We start from the raw sequence: 19,643 nt of genomic DNA on the forward strand, positions 1-19,643 counted from the left end.
ATGAAAGTGAGCTAACTTGGAAGTGGTGGCAGTTTTATTAAACCGATACATATAATCGGTATCTAAACGGTATCGTACCGGAAGGCTAAATCGCTTGGCGGCATGACTTCATGACTACCGTTGAGGTGGTAACTATAGCCACGGAAGGTAGCCTCTCACTACTAAACCAGCAGTACGATTGTGTAAGGTTTGAACTATGATGATTATTCTAAGCCATTGGTCATCATTGATCGTTAACGTCAATTCGAATTGTGTAAAACCATGGATCAATAATAATTTATTATTACCTACCTATATTATCTACTTCATATTGTGTAAAACTCCTCTTTGCGCCAGGGAGTTTGTCGAGGTTAAACCTTACGTAGGTAGGTAGTATTGGCGTCACTCAGAAAAGCAGGTATTATTTAAATATTTTTATCGAATTATTGGAATGTCCTCTCATTACCAACACAAAAAACACCAGGTTTAATGTGCAAGGTTATCCGAGAGTTTTAATCTAAACAAACTAATGCCAAAATAAATAATTTAATTAGAGCGTGATTGCTATCACAACATCTAATTATCCAGTTCACAACCCAAATACCGAAAATATGCGATATCGCCCCGAATCTCGGAAGGAGACTGAACTAAAACCTTCGAAACACCCGTATTTATGCAAGTTCAATCTTGTTGGCCTCCTAGCAACAGATTGTATGACATCGAATGAGCCAAATATCGATTTTATCAAACTACCTGCATTAGGTAAACTAATAATTTAATATTATTTTTTGACAACTCAAATCAATTTTTAAAAATAACCTTACAGTTCGGCCGTCCTGAATTTAACACGTCCTCGTGTTTCTAATCAATCTTGTCATGTCAGTCGCGGGCTTCCTTGCCCTAAGTCAAATCCAAATCATGGGCTATCCTGCCCTCCGTCAAATCATTAAAACCTACCCCTGAACTGCCGAACTCTCAGTTTTAATATCAAGTCAACAATAAATCCAAACAACTTACTTCTCATTCGATGTATACAAAATCTGAACCACTTATTGCAAATTACTTTCCACTTCACAAAAGACTAAATTCTTAAAAAAAAAACTAAAAATTTTAATCACCAAATCAAACTCAATAAAATTTTTAATCAAATGTGGGTTGTTTACAAAAAGATACCAAAGCGAAATTAAGACAACGTGAGACACATCCCACTTCTGAATTATTGGCGTCACTCAGAAAAGCAGGTATTATTTAAATATTTTTATCGAATTATTGGAATGTCCTCTCATTACCAACACAAAAAACACCAGGTTTAATGTGCAAGGTTATCCGAGAGTTTTAATCTAAACAAACTAATGCCAAAATAAATAATTTAATTAGAGCGTGATTGCTATCACAACATCTAATTATCCAGTTCACAACCCAAATACCGAAAATATGCGATATCGCCCCGAATCTCGGAAGGAGACTGAACTAAAACCTTCGAAACACCCGTATTTATGCAAGTTCAATCTTGTTGGCCTCCTAGCAACAGATTGTATGACATCGAATGAGCCAAATATCGATTTTATCAAACTACCTGCATTAGGTAAACTAATAATTTAATATTATTTTTTGACAACTCAAATCAATTTTTAAAAATAACCTTACAGTAGTTAGGTAATTAATTAGACTCACAGATTAGACCTGCCTAAAATAACTTAGTAAATAAAAGCGTTGTTTTTTTGCACTCCACAATTAATTAAAAACTTTGGATCTTATTTAACTATGTCAAACAGCATTTTAAATCGCGTTGGGTATTAATGGCGTGGCTCTATTGCCGAATAATCGACAAACATTCGTTGGTGGGGCCGCGAGCGGCGTCAAAAGGTATTTGGGTCAAAAGGTAACAAGCAACCCATGCTGTAATCTTTTCTACTATTTATGTTACTATTCATAACAATTAAGTTGTATAAAAAAACAGATTTATTTAGTGCACGTGTACGAAGTCACGGGCATAAGTTAGCTTTGTATTGTATATTTTATTAAAAGGCCGAAAAGACTAATATCCAGGTCTGGAAATAAATAAAAAAAAAACACGATGACATAAAGCAAAAATAACATTTTGACAAACAATCAGGGTGACCAAATTTAGTAGTATCCTACAATTTAGGTAGAATATGGTCCCTAATTTAGGGATTTTTACGGGGATTCTGAAAACTGTGATTTTGTGGTTACATCACAAAAAAAATTAAAAAGTGTTATTTTTCTGATTCGCACTTAACTGTTTTTTTTTTCAAAACATTTAAGCAGATTTTAGCAGTTTTTAGTCGAGTAGTTAGCCACACTGCCATCATTTGACAGTTGACAGTGACACATATCAATGACTTGTTGACGTTGTTATCAATGGAAAGAAATGGTGTTTATTCAAATTCGTGGTAATATTATAATTTCTACACAAAGATAGGTACTATGTGATAAAATAATATTGTTTGCTTGTTTATATCTTCTTTGCTTTAAACCTTATTAAAAGGTTTACGATAACCACACAAAAACAAGAAATTTGCATTTACAAAATTCTATTGTTCTTTGAATTTCAGCAAATAAACTTTATTTTTAATGTTTTAAGGTTAACAATTTTTTGAGAGTAGATCACAGATTAACAACGCTGCATGTTAAATAAATGCGCGAAGAACATCACCGCTCTGTCCCTGAACGTGTATGACAGTCATGTATGAGTGTGGAGTCAATACATGGTTAATACGTTCAAGGAGTAGTAAAAGTGGTTTGTAATCATAATCACGGCGGGCCGGCGAGTATTTCATTTGTCAGTTCGTCGCCTCTCGTGGCGCAAATCAGTTGCGATGATAGTGTTACTCGGAGTCGCGGCGGCGATTATCGCCGTTTGGCTGTACGTTGGCTTTCTAGAAACACTTATAGTGACCTCAATCCTCGGAGTTTTGTATGTTTTGGTTTTTCACTCAAGATGGTGTTACATTGCTATCAAAACGGCCCCACGGGATCTCAGGTAAAGTTGACCACAGAAGTTTCCATAATTATTCTTATTTAGTAAGTTTATTGAGTATTTGCAATTTTATTGAGTACAAAGGTAACCAACTAGACTTACTAAACTAGTATATAAGTTGATATGAATATTGCCTTGTAATGTATGAGACAAATTTTAATAAAGGTTCTGATTGTTAAAAACATGTGAACTACTGATCTTTATCCTTAATTTTACATTTTAATGGTTGTTAATCTGTTATCATTTTTTATATTTTTAGGGTTCCATACCTCAAAAATAAAAAGAGAACCCTTATAGGATCACTGTTGTTTGTCTCTTGTGTCTGTCAAAACCCATCAAGGGAATTAAAAGCTATAGGGTACTTCCCGTAGACCTTAAATCATGAAAAACAGTGAATTTGTGGTTACATCACAAAAAATTAAAATGTTATTTCTTGTACAATGTTACAAATTGAACCTTTTGTGAACTACAACTCTGACTTGACTGGTTTTTTATACTCTGGTACTTACCTGCTGGTCTGCACAAACTGTCAGGTACAATAAGTGCAGTGTGAAGGTATTTATAGCTCACTTTCCAGCTGCCAGAAACATTGAATTGAACTATACAAACTTATGAAATAAATAATTGTGTTTTTAGAGCATTATGGTGTTACCTCAAAATATTGATAATGACGAGAAAACTTACAAAAAAAGATTGGACATTACCCGATATATTCCATGAGACTGTGCAGAGACATCCAAAAAAGCCTTGTTTCTTATTCCAAGATGAAGTGTGGACATTTGAGGAGGTCAGTTTGACTTTATTATAACTATGAAAGTTTACTATAAAGAGTTTACTTTGTCTCTGTAAAAAAAATACTGTCTTACTTTACATGGTGAGAATAAAATTAAGTATAATGTACAATGTACAATGTACATATTGTGTTTACATTTTGAATTTCTCTGAATTCAATCAAAATATGATTTTATGTTATTTTGATAATTTCAAAAAGTCTAGTCTAGATTATAATCTACCATGGCGGTACTTTTTTAACACAGACAAAGTAAATACAACTTAGAATATAATATAAATCTCAGATATTTATAATTTCTTAATTATCTCTGGTCTCTGACCACCCTATCAGCAAAGCTGTGCGGCCAAGCGATTTAGTGTTAACATACAAAGTGTTGTAACAAATAAGTTATTCCAGATATTATAGATAACTTATTCCAAGTTGCACCCACTTCCATCATAGACTGCAGCATAATTTATCACAGGGTAAAATTACAGCCAAGGGCTAGTGTAAAATAATGTTTTTTTTTAATACTTAGCAGATTTTTAAAATGTAATATAATATCTAGAACAAAACTTGAAAATAATTTTTGTATTTAAAATATAGAATCACTACCCATACTACAAATGCGAAAGTCTGTTTGTTTGTGTTGGTTTATTGGTTTCTTTTTCAATCACGTTGCAACGGAGCAACGGATCGACGTAGTTTTTTACATGAGTATAGTTAAATCCGGAAAATCATAAATCATTTTTTAAAACCCACAGGTTTTAAAAATCTAAGTCCACGCGGTCGAAGTCGCGGCCATCAGTTAGTGATTAGGCTTTAGATAGAAAATCTTTTCGGACCATGATCGCCAAACTTTGCTTTGAAGAAGGCACGTGATGATGATGATAAAATGATCAGACATTACCATATACATAAAATTTTAGTGAGACAAAAATATTTGTAAGTGACCAAGCTCCACACGGTTCTATCATTGCAATGATATACCTATTATAATATCAGCCAAGCTAAAATAGCTCAGCGCCTAAAAGGGGGACATGATCCGTCTCCATATGAACAACGTTTTTGCCGGCACTTTAGCACGGGAACGCGCGACGCGGTTACTCCGCTCAACCAATGAGACAAAGCCTCAATGTGATACATATCTTTATATTTACAAATATATATCGATTTTAAATCTGTCTTTGTAAGGTTCATTGCACATTAATAAGAGCTTCAATATCTCAACGGTAGAAGGAACAGACTGAAATCTGAAGGGTCGCCAGTTCATACCCTACCCATTGCACTATAATGGTACTTGTACCTACTCCTAGAACAAGCTTTATGCTTAGTTGGAGAGGGAAGGGGAATATTAGTCATTACTCATCGTTAATCGCTAAGTGGGCAATCAGAGCCCTCCTTACATAGATCTTAAGCATTTAATATTTTTACCAGGTTGCTTTCTTATTAATGCTATGTTTCTAGGTGGAAAACTACAGTTTGCGTGTGTCAGCCGTGCTCAAATCGCTCGGGGTCAAAAAAGGGGACATTGTGGGTCTCCTTGTGAATAATTGCGCTCAAATGCCGGCACTGTGGCTCGGCAACGCGCGCCTCGGCGGCATAACTCCACTCATCAACACCAACCAGCGGGGCAAAGCGTTGATACACTCGATAAATGTTGCCAAATGCGATGTCCTTATATTTTCCGACGACTATCAATCTGGTAAGAAGACCTTCTTGTCCTATCTATTTTATCATTGGTGTTATACTCCTACTTTAAAAAAAAAATTACTATACCTACTTTAAAAAAAATTAAAATGTGTTTCAATGTTCAAAGTAAAATAACTATTTCAAGTGGGGTGTCATATGAAAGGGTTTTACCTGTACACTAGCCGATGCCCGCGACTTCGCCCGCGTGGATTCAGGATTTTTGAAAATCCCAAGGGATCTCTTTGTTTTCCGAATAAAAAGTAGTCTTTATCCTTATTCCGTATACCGGATGCAAGCTATCTCAGTACCAAGTAGATGATGCCCGCGTCCACGTGCTCGTGCACGAAAAAAATACCAGTGTACGGAACCCTCGGTGCGTGAGTCCAACTCGCACTTGACGGTTTTTTCAACTAACTTTCAAATTTAAATTTTTCTATCTTGAGTCTTGTTATTAAATAGTTAAGGATGTGTACCCCTACTCAAATATTTTTATGAAATTATCCAAGCCAAAAACCTCGAATGATTTTTTGAAGAAAATAGGAAAAAATGGGTAATCTTTTTCTCCCCTACAATGCCTTAACGGGATCGTGATGCTTTAAGTATGCAGGTTCTTGTATGCCCTGTATCACATCAATCGTTCCCAATCCATTGTGATTGTCTCCAGGCGGTCATCCCTTACTTGTAGTCTACTAGGTAGATACTATTTGTATTCTGCTATAATTTTGGACGATATTGAAATACGACATTTTCTTGCAGCAATCCAAGATATATCAAGTGAACTGAGCCCTTCATTGAAACTATTCAAGTTCACTCACCGACCGCTTAATCCGTCTAAACCTGAGACGAACGCGGCCGGCGACGGCATCGCGGACTTGACGTCACTACTCGAAGCCACACCGCCAATGCCGTGGACTTTGGCTGACGCTAATGGGTTCCAAGGAAAACTGTTATACATTTACACATCTGGCACCACTGGTCTTCCGAAGGCGGCTGTTATCTCTAATTCCAGGTGAGATGACGTAAATTTAGGTACATAAATTAATTATTTTCTTGATCTAGAATCTAGATGATGCCCGCGACTACGTCCGCGTGAATTCAGGATTTTTGAAAATCCCAAGGGAACTCTTTGTTTTACGAATAAAAAGTAGTCTTTATCCGTATTCCGTATACCGGATGCAAGCCATCTCAGTACCAAGTAGATGATGCCCGCGTCCCAGTGCTCTTTAATTTTCCGGGATAAAATGTTGTCTATGTCCATCCCCTGGATGCAAGCTGTGTATCAAAATTGGTTAAACTGATGGGTCATGAAAAGCTAGCAGACAGACAGGCACACCTTATAAGGTTAAGTATGAATATGTGTATTAACTAATAATAATATTAATAATCAAGTAAGCTCTTCTCATTTTGAAGAGAAACCCGTGCTTAGTAGTAGACCGGCGATGGGTTCAGAATTCAGATGATGATAAAAGTCAAAAGAAAAACACCGGCACTCTAGGCCTTCTCTCACTAGGCCCTCGCCTAGGTCAACCGCATCCTCAGGAATAGTGAGAGGCATTAGGTCAAAGGAATTTTTTGATCCATCCAAGAAGTTCTTTTTGTATCCAAGCCTCAGGAGACCTCATGAAAACATGAGCAAAGTGGAAAACTTATTAAGAAAGGCGAAACGGAAAGTGTTAGTAGGAACCTAACGCTGAGACGAAGATGAAGTGATAAAATATTACGATTATGAACGTAAACGAAAATTAATAAAATAAAAATCTTTGCTTTTCTTTACAAAAACTCTCTTTGAAAATATTGACAGACAATTTCTACGAAACACTATCGCAGGAAAGTATACCGTATCTGTTCTTGGTACATACCTTCCTACGAGAATAATAAATAACAGGATGTCAGTTATATAACAAACTGACTTTAAAGTCTCTTAATATAATTAATTTCAAAATAATGTCTGTTTTTCCCTGTGGCAGTAAATTAACATTATAAACTGGCAAATTTTTTGAATGTGCGCATGTAATAGAAACAGGTCAAGTACGAGTCGGACTCGCACCCGAAGTTTTCCGTACCATCGTACAAGAAATAACTTTTTAACGCTCTCAAAAAGTTAACTATATAGTTAGAGATATTAAATTTCGGTATAAAATGTACCATATACTATATTTAAACAACAAATACTGAAGACAACAATTTATAAAATGGTTAGTAAGCTGTGACCAATACAAACGAACGTTTTTTGGGACTTTCACGGTTTATTGCGATGTTCTAGCTCGTAAAAAAAAATATTTCATTCATCCAAAATATGATGTACATAATAATTATGTAATTCTAAAAAAGCTAGGCCTGACTCGCACTTGACCGGTTTTGCTCTCTATATACGGAACCCCAAAAATGAAGTATCTATTAAGATTTAACTACTTATGACGTAAAGATCTTTTATTATTGTAGATAATATCTTCACGAGCAGTCTTATGTAATAAAATTTGAATTTGACTTTGACCCTCAACAAAACTTTAATAAGATCAGAATATAATAATTATTATGATGAAGGCAGTTACCTACTCTTTATAGGTCTTTAGTGCTATGCTCTCTCGGTTAACTTTCACTGACATAATTTTCACTTTCTCGTGGTTGGTTGCCAGTTTTGCGGTTATTGTTTTTGCCAAAGGGTCAATGCCCTTCTTATTATCCAAATCCTTGTGGTCCTTCACCTTATATTTTATATGTTGATAATTCCTATTGTGTGCCTATCCCAGAAACTTTAGGTACTTTTTCAATCGTTATCACACAAAAAATAATCATTATAGTATGTAATTTATAACGAATGTGCATTGTTTTTATTACACATTTAGTGCACAAGTTATTTTTAAATTATGTTAGTTTTGAGATGTAGAATAAAATCATAAATGTATAGGCGTAAGCACAATGCGTCAATACATTTATCGTGTTATATTCTTCGTTTATAGTTTTATTCGAACTAATTGAAAAAAAAAAAATTATAATCTTTATGATAGTGATTTTAACTACACTTCAAGGAAATTACTAAATAATTTTGAAATGCATATCAAAAATTGCGGAATCAGCAGGTTTCGAACCTGCGTCTTTTGAGTTCGCGCCCGACACTCTGACCGCTAAGCCACGGTCTCGCTTTCTGCCAGTTACTGCCAGTTACTGCCGTTGAAGTGGTAATGGGCTGGTCGCATTTAACGTAGGACCGATGACCACTGGAGTCGTAAGATTTTCAAGAGGAGATCGCGTCTCGGAAATGGAGTGTAGAGCTTAGGTATCTCGGCTAGATGCTAGAACGATGGCGTCCGGAAAATTGCTGGTATCGATAGGATGAGAAAAGCCGCGAGGATAAGCAAAGTTGGTGCTACTGCAACGCTACTTAAAAGACGCCTATGTCAAACAGTGGATGCATAATACATATTATTATTTGCTGATGACGATAAATTAAAAATTCAGTGTTAAGATATGGCTACGTATAAAACTGGTAAATCTAAATGTTTTTTGCAGATACGTATTTATGGCTTGCGGCCTCCACCACATGCGGCTGAATTCCTCTGATGTCGTGTACTGCCCTCTGCCGCTGTACCACACGGCGGGCGGGGTGGTCAGCGTGGGGCAGGCCTTAGTGTTCGGCTGCACTGTCATTTTGAAGCCAAAGTTCTCCGCCTCGCAATATTTCCCCGACTGCGCCAAGTATAAAGCCACGGTAAGTTGGCGAGAATAGCTCACAAATACCCAGATCCCATTTTAATAACTACATTGAATAGGTTCTTATTTACGTAAAATGTATTTTCAATTTTGTTTAATTTTTTTCAATTAATTGCCAAACTGCTTTTTATATCTGCCAAACAACAAGTCTTAAATTAATTAGTTCTTAATCTTATACGTATTTCGGTGCTGGTTTGTAACTTTAGGGCAAATGCTACTGGAATTTTAAAGTAGTGCGGTGTGCCTGTCGTCTCTAAAAATATCGACTCAAGGCTAAATAAACCAGTTTTTTTTTTGTTATCTAATGAAAATGCAAAAAGATACGAGGTAGTTACAATTGTCCTACCAAAGTCTTTCAGACTTATTTCTAGAATCCCATGGTTTTATTAGGGTTCTGTATCAAAATGGGAAAAATACCCTTAGAGTGGACTAAATAGATCCATATGCCCGCTTATTGCAATAACTACTGTGATCACAATATAAGCACAATCTGAAATTGCAACACGGCGGTTTGCACAGGTCATAGTTAGTCTATAAATAGGAAATATTACTGAGATCAGTTGAGGTTTGTTTCCATCATAATATGTGGCATGATGGCAATTGATGACATTACAATAACAAAATTGTAATTCTAAGATAAAAGTGGGCTAATCTATAATGAATATGATTATTTTTATAAACCACATATTGGGTATGTCTATCACGGAAACCATGCGGCAACCACTTGATATCAGGGGACCCGCCAACGTATTTGCTAGCTATTTTATTATGTTTTTAAATGCTTTTGAAAAACACGCGGAAAGGTATTTACAAAACATCCACAAAACAAAAACCACGGGCATCTGTTAGTGAATATATAATATATAAAAATTATATCTGCGACAATTCGTACAAATTGACTTACAATGGTTTACCATCTTAGAAACCACAAGGTCGCTGGCTAAAGTTCACATATTAAAATGGATTGATCGTTTTATTAGTCGCTAAAGACCTTGCTCAAGTCCGAATTGTATGTAGATGTTTAGTACTCCGTACTGGTTTTGGGTTTGATTGGGTTCTCAAAAGGGAAGCAACAAACCACCTGCAAATGTTGAAATGTGGATCTACAGGAAAATGCTCAAGATCACTTTGAACACTTTACACTGAACACTAGAGTATTGGAATTGGTTTACAAAGAGAACTCATGTCCACCATCATGCGGAGGAAGCTCGCGTTCTTTAGACATTTACCGAGAGGAGCCCAATTCTCATTCCCAAGATTAGTGTTGGAAGGAAGAGATACAGGCCATAGGGTTTCAGGTCGCCAAAGACGCAAATGGTTGGACAATGTAAGGATGTGGATGGGTTAGTAACCCCAAGTTAAAAGAGGCGGCTATAGATACAGAAGCCTTTCATAATATGACTAGTTTACCCGCCCCGGCTTCGCACGAGGAGCTTATTCACCTTGCCGCCTATTCCATAATCAAAATCTAGATATGAATGTGTTATACCTATTACCTGTCACTGTCTATATATTCTAATAGGCATATTGCTACTACATACTACGGCTTACCGTTCAACTGACATGGTACCTGAGGTAAGCTGCGTAGTGCGCTCACCCTTTCCACACCGCGCAGCCACCTCAGGCTCAGGCAGCCTCTTTAATGGTAGGGCTATAACTACGTACTTGTATATCTATTAACCACATATTATGAAATACAGTGGCATATGATTTAACGTTGCATGGCACGCAGGCTGCACACTACATCGGTGAAATGTGCCGCTACGTGCTGGCCACGCCGCCGTCGCCCGCCGACAAGCAGCACAGCGTGCGCGTCATCTACGGCAACGGACTGAGGCCACAGGTAATGCACATCCATCACGTCATCTATATCAGCGAAATGTGCCGTGTGGCACTGCGCCCTTGCCCCTGGCCCGCCCATAAGTCAAAGTCAAAGTCATTTATTCAAATTAGATGCGTACAATAACGTACACTTTCTGAATTATCAAACAATGATGTAGTGGTGATAATTTATTATGTTAACTTAAAACTAAAGCTTCGAAGGTTCCAAACGCGCCCAAGTCTGAGAAGAGCCTACAACAAACTCAGCCGGGTTTTTTTTATTAGCACCACTTTACAAAATCACTTACTCATTGGAACCATCATAAGCAGGACATTAGCATTTAGCAGTACTCATTTGCCCGTTAAATTTTATTAACTGCTACTTCTGACATCACGTTCAATTGAGTCAATAAAAACAAACTACATATTTTTATAGATAAAATATATTTCTTTATAATGACAAATAAGAATCGAAGTTTGACAGCAAAGTGTAGCAATTTCGATGCCAATATTTTTTTAACAGTAAAATTCTATTTTATTACAGATTTGGACAGAGTTCGTAACAAGATTTAACATCAAGTACGTCACTGAGTTTTACGGTGCCACGGAAGGAAATGCAAATATAGGTGAGCCTATTGTTGATATAGCAATACTAACAAGTAAACGAATAGTCTCTAAACAACTATTGTAAGAAATATTTTATAAGTCTTGTGGTAAAAAAAAGGTGCCATTCCATTGCTTCGCACTTTGTGCAGACATCCAGCGAACGTCAGACTTTACGTCTTTCTATTTGTTGGCTGCAGGGGACAGCAGCCTTTTCATAGGAAGCAAACGCAAGTATTATGAGCGCAAAATTACTTCTCACGCGCCATATCGCCTTAAAACTAAATCGTGAGGATTTTAATCGCAGGAAATATTTACAAAAATAACCTAAAAGCACCTAATAAATAAAACATTTACAAAACTGAATATGGTACGTTCTGAATTAATTAACACCCAGGGCTTATATAAATTCCTGTCGTTCATTGTACGGAGTCACTGAGGGATTCAAATACTGTAAGAGCAGTGGGAGAATTTGATGAGCAGCTGGTTAAAATTTAAAGTTTTCAACGTGACACTTTTGCGTTGACTGAGTCTGTTATGCTAGTCCCTCTATCTGGTCGTCTGTTGTGGGTACACGATATTAGGAAATACCACGTTTTTTGGCCCCCTATTCGAAATTTTTAAAGCATTTATAACTCGTGAACCACAGCCCAGCTAGTAAGTCTAGGTTGCCATAATCGCAAAAAGTAGACTAACTATATTACAAAGTTTTATAGGGTTTATTAAGCACCTGCTCAAAATTTTCTACGGCCTCTTGGACCAAAATTGGTATTGAATACAAATAGCGGTACAGTTACAAACGTCACTCACTCAGTGACATTGACCGATATGCCGATTACAATATAATAATCTAAGGGTCCATGCAGACAATGAAGAAAACTGCTCGAGCATTTTTGAATAATTATAATAATAGCTGACTTTTCGCCTAAAATTGCCTCGCTAAACCAAAGGTGGCCTGTTGTATTCTTCTTTGTATTTTTAATTTTGTTTATTAACCTTATCTTGTGGTGTACAGATAAGGAATTCAAACACACTCTTAAAAATTGATGATACTGCATAAATTGTATGTTGGTATTGCTTAACCAATGTTAGCTGATACATACAAAGTCAACTATACAAGTCTCAATTGGATAGGGATCATTCTTGTTATCGATGGAAAAATGCTTGAATTCTCAATACTCAATTCTCCAATTGCTCTACGCTGACCCTAGTTATTTATCGCTATCCCAATGTACACAGGTCAATCTCATAAAACAATTTTATATAACTTCATTTTTAGGGTTCCGTACTTGAAAAAACAAACGCGACCCTATTACTTAACCTCCGCTGTTCGTCCGCCCGTCCGTCTGTCAATGAGTTCTGTTGTGAACCGTAAGAGGTAGAGAGTTGAAATTTTCAAAGAATGTGTATTTATTTCTATTGTAAAATAACAAGTAATAAAAATCCTATATTTTCTGGTATGAAAATTAAGAAAAATTAAAGTGTTATTTCTTGTACCTTTCGCATGTGAGTCGGTCTCGCACTTGGTGGGTTTTTTTGTATATTTGTTTTAAGACGGATTCTTCAGTTAAGTCTACTAAATCGTTTCCCATGTTGCACACAAATTCGTTTAATATGAATTATTCATTGAGTGAACTCCGGATTCCAACTCATCAATCCTGATGCCATCTAAACTGTGGGCTGGTTGGGGTTTTATTGTTTTGTAACATTTATTATTATCTACTCAATAATAATAGTTAGCTATTATTGTGGTTCTAACCTGGATTAATGCATTTAATCTAGTGCCCTCAATTTAAATAGTCTGGCCTTTTAACAATGTAAATATAAAATGTCACCTCTGAATATAAATTATTAAAAAAATGCAAAATTAACAATGTTTTTTTGATGTCTCTACTTAAAAATGCAACGAACGTTCGTCAAAACTTAAATATACAACTTCATTTGCCTATACAACTGTATACATATTAATCATAATATAATTTTGAAAATAAAAGTACAATAGAGTTAGAATTCTTGTTTCCTTTCTAGCTAATACGGACGGCACACCGGGCGCTATTGGCTTCGTTTCACGGATCTTCCCGAAAATATATCCTATCGCAATCATCAAAGTGGACCAGGAGACGGGTGAACCTGTAAGAGACTCTCAAGGACTTTGTCAGGTAAAAATTAAACGTATGCTATATATGTAGTAGCTGTAGTAGTATATAGTATAGTCATTGATATAGAATAGTAGATATAAATGACATAATATCATAAGCAAAATGGCATCGCTCAAATGGCTAGGTTATATATATAAGTCTTTTGACTAATTTAAAATAAGGTCAAACGACAATAATTTTGCTTTTATTTTTCGGGCCGCTTTTGAAGCACTTATCACAAATCCTCTAGAAATATAGCTGAGTATAGTAGTACTTGTAATCGTCGCCATCGTCTACTGATAGATAAGTTCACAGCTGGACTTAGGTCTCATGTCATCAACTTCCACACACCGCAGTCTTGTGCCGCCGGGATCCAGCGGCTCCCTACGACTCGTTTGATGTCATCTGCCCACTTTCTTCCCTTGGAAACACTTCTCAGTGATAGTGTTTACTTTGTTTTATTAAAAAAGTCATATTTTTTTTTCCTATAGCTAGCACAAGCGGGCGAACCAGGAGTCTTCATAGGAAAAATTTCTCCCAATAACCCTACACGTGAATACTTGGGCTACGTGGACAAGAATGCTTCCGAGAAGAAGATCGTCAGAGACGTGTTCGCGCATGGAGATTCTGCGTTTATTTCGGGTATGTGTTGATTATAATATCTTTTTCAGTAAATCATAATAGAACATCGCGCTAAAATTCACGTTTAAAGCAGTGTAAGCTTGAATAGTTTTGAACCTGTTAGGGGCCAAAGATAGTTGGCGCGACGCACCCTGAACTGAGCTATAGCTGTATGATTTGGTTTGGGACGCGTCGCATGTTGATTTAAGGTACTTTCGAGTCTCGAAGAAATGGAAGACACATATTTTTTTTTTTTTAAAGAATATTAGCCACTTTTTTTTTAATCATGACTAACATTTCCCTTTCGCCTCCAACTAAGCGTTAAGCTTGTTCTAGGAGTGGGTACGACAATAGTGCAACGGGTGGGGTTTGAACCGCCGACCTTTCGGATTTCAGTCCGCTCCTATAACCGTTGAGCTATTGAGGCCTTGTTTTCAGAAAATTCAGACTTCCTAATGTTTTTCATGTTTGCCAACTATTTACCGACTTGAGATAATGATGTTTGACTAGCGCAATTGACTGATATCGTCGTTATTTTAAACGATAAATGTTCAGTGTTTTTGTTTGTTTATCCGCAGGCGACATTTTAGTCGCGGATGAGTTCGGCTACCTGTATTTCCGCGACCGCACGGGCGACACGTTCCGTTGGCGCGGCGAGAACGTCAGCACCAGCGAGGTAGAGGCGGTGGTCTCCAACATCGCCGACAAGCGCGACGCCGTCGTCTACGGCGTGCTGGTGAGTGTTGCTCAATATAACATCCATCGTTGAACCTTACGAGGGAAAGTCATCCAAGTTCAACTTCGGACAGTACATCAAATCCAGGGCAGAAACACCTGGCAAGAACCTTTGCATCCTCAATTACGCTGGAACGGTTTCTAACCCTGCCTGCAGGTATTAATGCGATGACACATTGACTTCGGTGGAGCGCCGCGCTAGAAGACTCATAGTGGCGAGGAGCTAGTCAACACGTGACTAATTTTATGCTTGCCTGCCCCACAGTATTGTCTTCAAAAACTGCGGGGTCGTTGGCTCACGATTTGCATTATCTTCCCGAAAATCATTTGCTTGGCAAGAGAAATTTCAATATAATATTTTGCAATTATTTAGTTCACTAATAATTTTTGTCACAGAATTATTATCGTACAATGTTGCCACAGGTGCCAAACACGGAAGGTCGCGCGGGAATGTGCGGTATCGTGGATGTGGACGGCACCCTAGACCTGGACAAATTGGCGAAAGATCTAGAACGCGACCTGCCGCCATACGCGCGACCCGTCTTTCTGAGAGTCATGACCAGTGTTGATATGACAGGTAATATTCTGATTATTTTTTGCAGATTTTTGTTTTTCATATTTTTATTTGTTTGTACTTAAATTACAGTAATATGCCTTGAGTTCTAGTGTAACTCCATTTGCGGGCAGTTACATCATGCATTAAAACAAAAGTCGTACAATAAATATACCTAAATTAATAGAATAATATAAAATTTAAAACTAAATAATGCTTTGTTGTTCTGTTGTTTTGCTCTAAGTCGTAAGTTTCATAACTCATTTTTAAGACAATCATTACAACAGGTACATTTAAAATGAAGAAGACTGACTTGCAAAAGGAAGGCTTCGACCCGAGCTTGGTGAAGGGTGACAAACTTTACTATTTGGATCTGAAAAAGGGCAAATATCTTCCACTGGGACCCGAAGAGTTCCAGAAAATTTGCAACGGACAAATTAGACTGTGATCATGACGTGACAACTTTAGCTGTAGCTTAAATTACTCGAATGTTATTTGTATATTAGATTTTATTTTTACATTGAAACTTGTGAAGGTTATCTCCAAAGCTACTTCAGTTATCTTAATTTCTAAGAACGTCAGATTGTAAGATTTTTTGGTGATGATTTGCGCGTTGTGAACTCACCTAATGATAAGTGTGAAGGCTCTCAAAAGCTCTAGTTTCCTAATCCTAATAGAGAGAGCGTTATGTTTGGTACCTGAATCACGGTGTCAAAAAAGTGTTTTTTTTTCTTTCTAGGAATATTTTCTCGGAAAACGCCATCTTATTTCAATAGACAACTTTTCAGTGCCGTCATTCGACATTTTACAGCGACCGCTTTGTGACGGCACGGCTGTTCTGGAAACTAGAGCTTCAATAGAAACGTGCTCTAGTCCACTTTACATCGAAAAGTAGCTTCTATAGAATCTGAAAATATTAAAGAATATTAATAACTATGGGCAAACCTTTGACTGAGGGGGCTCGTAGAGTAGGTTGTGCGTTGGGAGGGTGAGAGCACCGTTGAATTCCTGAGTTTTTTACGTCAGCCATCATTCTTCAGCAACCCACGCCATATCTCACGAGCCGTCTCAGTGAAACGATATAGCTATGATTGAAATATTCAGACTGTCATCTTTATTTAAAAATGCTACGCTTCCTCAAGTAAGTAGGCAGTAAATCGATATTTTCTTTTCCTTGCGCTTTTCATCTAAAATATTTACTTCTCAATAGATCTGTGGATGATCTGGTATTCATAAAGTGGTCAATTAAGCAAATTAATAAAAGTTGTGTTGGTGTCTAAGTGTTTTTCGTATGTACACAAATCTCTGGAATCAATTGACAGCTCTAAATGTAGGATCATTTTTTCGGCCCATAGAATACTATGTACAATATCAAGATTTCAAGACCTTTATTATAAAAATGAAATACTCTTGTGTACCATTTGATTTGAATATGAAATATTTACTATATTTTGTACTTTGACTTGTTCTAATAAGCGTTGTGTAGGTATAGTAGATACTTCCGCTATGTGATAATATCTTGTATTTATCGAATAATATAATATTTCAATACTCGATTGAATTGTTCTATTGTTCTAAATAAAATGTATGTATTTTTCTATTAAATATATAATTCTTAAATTATTTGCAAATACCTAAAATAAATTATAGTTATTATCGAATTGTAAATGATCTGCTAAGTATCTGTTTATTAATACTAAAATGTTTAATATTGTGATCATATTTTATACTTAGCTTATTATAGGTATAAATTAATATTGAAATCATTCTAATGTATTTTTGTTGCATTTCTAAAACTTTTCTATGTGCGAATGTGTTTAGTCAGTTATAGAGAATTTGATTTAATTTTGCTGATATTGGGGTGTGCAAATATTAAATTAGATTAAATGTTATGGTGCGGGTTACAAAATACATAATATGAATGATTATGAGGGTACTTTAGAGCGAATTTTATTTGTTGAAACTTTGAATGTTTATAGGGATACTTTAAAATTGAAATGATTTGCAACCACGTCATGTTATCGCCAAACTTCTTGAATTATGCGTCGTTGCGGCTGTACAACAAGCATAAAACCAAAACCCCGTCCGACAAGAAATACGCATGGCGTGCGGTTGTATGCTCTGCAGTCTGCTCACGCCCCGCTGCTTCCCGCAGCACTCCTCATCACCACCTCAGAGCATTCAAGTAGCTCAGGCTGAGATCTATAGAGCATACTTTGACTTTGTTCAGATTTAAGTTTCATTTAAAACGAGACAGATATAGCCAGCGATGTCTCGTTTTAACAGTGTCGGAGCAAAGTCAAGGTGCGCTCTATAAAAAACCATAGCGTCACTTAGGTATACCAAAACTGAGTTGAGTTCGTATAGTGGAATTCAAAGGCAGCCGGTAAATGATAATATCGGGATATTCATTTTATCGTTGCACCTTTTTGGTAGCCTCAACATTTTCTACAATAATAATATGTTTGTTAAAACAAAATAAGAATGAATCTCATTGAACTATAAAGATGTGAATTACGATAATGCGAATTGTGATAAAAATAATCTGTATTTTGTGGAACCTACAGAGAAACATTTTGTTCACTGTATATATTATTATATGGGAGTTATACTATTATGAAAAGTGAAAGTAATTATTTGTTGACACGTAAGTAATAAGTATACTATACTTAGCTATTATTTCAAGAGGTTTATTATAAAACTTTGACTTGCCGTTGAATTTGCAATATTACTGATAATTGTACAATGGGCTAAACAGAGATAAACCTGACGGTGACGTCAATTGAACAAGATGCCGCACTGAATGCGCCCGTACGCGTGTACGACTTGTAATATAAGGAGCGTGAACACACTCCAAACTACTCCAAAACCCGCTTCATCGTGTGAACGTCTTTATGCCGTTCTTTGTATTTATTACAACTACTAGAAGTTCCGTTGGACACGGTCCGTCGCGCGTTGGATGTGGGTCAGGTAGACTTTGTAAATGTTTGTTATCGTCATTCCAGTCTCAAATTGTAAGACTGATGCGAGTTTTATATCTGTATTAGGGTTTACTTAATAGAATTTAAGTTTACGAGGTATTGGGTAACATTGCTAAATGACTATTTAGTAAAGATGATTTTCCAAAGCTGTTCTTTTACTTTTATATAACCTGGTTCCTGGTCGTATAAAACATTATGCAATGTGCGCTACGCCGAAATTCAATAAGAATTTGATAGGGACACTGAATATAACTAAATGGCGCACTTATATTGTGCGTATTTGGGCTAGACGAGATAAAATGATATATTATCTTGTTTTCTTACTAAATCGTGTCTGAGATTCTAATGCAAGCACAAAAATATAGTAGTTAGGTAACTTGATATTAAAAGACTAGAAGGTCTACTAGGTACTATAATTTTAAATGTATGGTATTGGATACATAGGCACTTTTAACCACACCAACTATTGTTCGCTAAATCTGGACTATATTCGTAAGTAAAATTGAAAAGTACGTAACCTACTTAATTATCTGTACTTACCCAATGATTTTCAACTGGGATTCAGTCTGCATCTGCAATACAGGGCAATCAAGCAGAGGCAAAAATATTGATAAATTAATGTTAAAAAAAGATATTTTGGGATAACTAAACTTCCTGAAATTTAAGGGTCAACAGTTTATGTGGTTAGGATGAGGATCCATGAATTTGTACCTACTTACATCACATTGCCAAGCACATAAAACGTGTACGACTAGGTACGAAACGCTATGAAGATTTATAATTTCATGAGGAAAATGTTAGTTACCTATATGTTAATGAAACTTGAAATTATTACCTGTGTGCCTAATTACCTACCACTTAATTAGAATTATCATGCTCGAGTATGGTATTATCCACTATGTTAAAATGTGAAAGTAACTCTGTTTGTTAGCTTTTCAAGGCTCTACCGAGACTATCCCGGAAAATCAAGAGTTCCCACGGGTTTAAAAAAAAACTAAATTCACGCGGTCAAGTCGCATGTATCGGGTAGTGTAGG

The 19,643-nt window shown here is 36.4% G+C and overlaps 1 protein-coding gene and 1 long non-coding RNA gene across 4 annotated transcripts in view; one reads left to right on the forward strand and one right to left on the reverse strand.

Moving 5' to 3' along the window:
- The window catches only part of LOC123866823, a 29,805-nt gene extending 12,644 nt beyond the window's left edge, over positions 1 to 17,161 (reverse strand). Inside the window, exons 1-2 of the long non-coding RNA XR_006796260.1 lie at positions 17,035 to 17,161; positions 12,095 to 12,105 (exon numbers count right to left, since the gene is read on the reverse strand). This is a non-coding gene — a long non-coding RNA (uncharacterized LOC123866823). The remainder of the gene's footprint in view (positions 1 to 12,094; positions 12,106 to 17,034) is intronic.
- Positions 2,329 to 18,755, forward strand: LOC123866756 (long-chain fatty acid transport protein 4-like). 3 transcript variants are annotated; one of them, XM_045908443.1, is made up of 13 exons: positions 2,329 to 2,393; positions 2,585 to 2,983; positions 3,617 to 3,767; positions 5,220 to 5,457; positions 6,201 to 6,453; positions 8,955 to 9,153; positions 10,888 to 10,998; positions 11,521 to 11,602; positions 13,608 to 13,738; positions 14,209 to 14,359; positions 14,917 to 15,074; positions 15,497 to 15,650; positions 15,914 to 18,755. In XM_045908443.1, exons 2-13 carry the CDS (start codon positions 2,820 to 2,822, stop codon positions 16,072 to 16,074), a joined length of 1,953 nt encoding a protein of 650 aa, XP_045764399.1. In that variant the 5' UTR covers positions 2,329 to 2,393; positions 2,585 to 2,819; the 3' UTR covers positions 16,075 to 18,755. The 3 variants fall into 3 exon arrangements, with proteins under 3 accessions (XP_045764399.1, XP_045764393.1, XP_045764403.1); XM_045908437.1 differs by having other exon boundaries at positions 2,340 to 2,422; XM_045908447.1 differs by having other exon boundaries at positions 2,379 to 2,393; positions 2,556 to 2,983.
- Positions 18,756 to 19,643: the final 888 nt, after the last annotated feature.

The sequence above is a fragment of the Maniola jurtina genome, chromosome 1, assembly GCF_905333055.1.
Source record: "Maniola jurtina chromosome 1, ilManJurt1.1, whole genome shotgun sequence".
NCBI lineage: Eukaryota > Metazoa > Arthropoda > Insecta > Lepidoptera > Nymphalidae > Maniola > Maniola jurtina.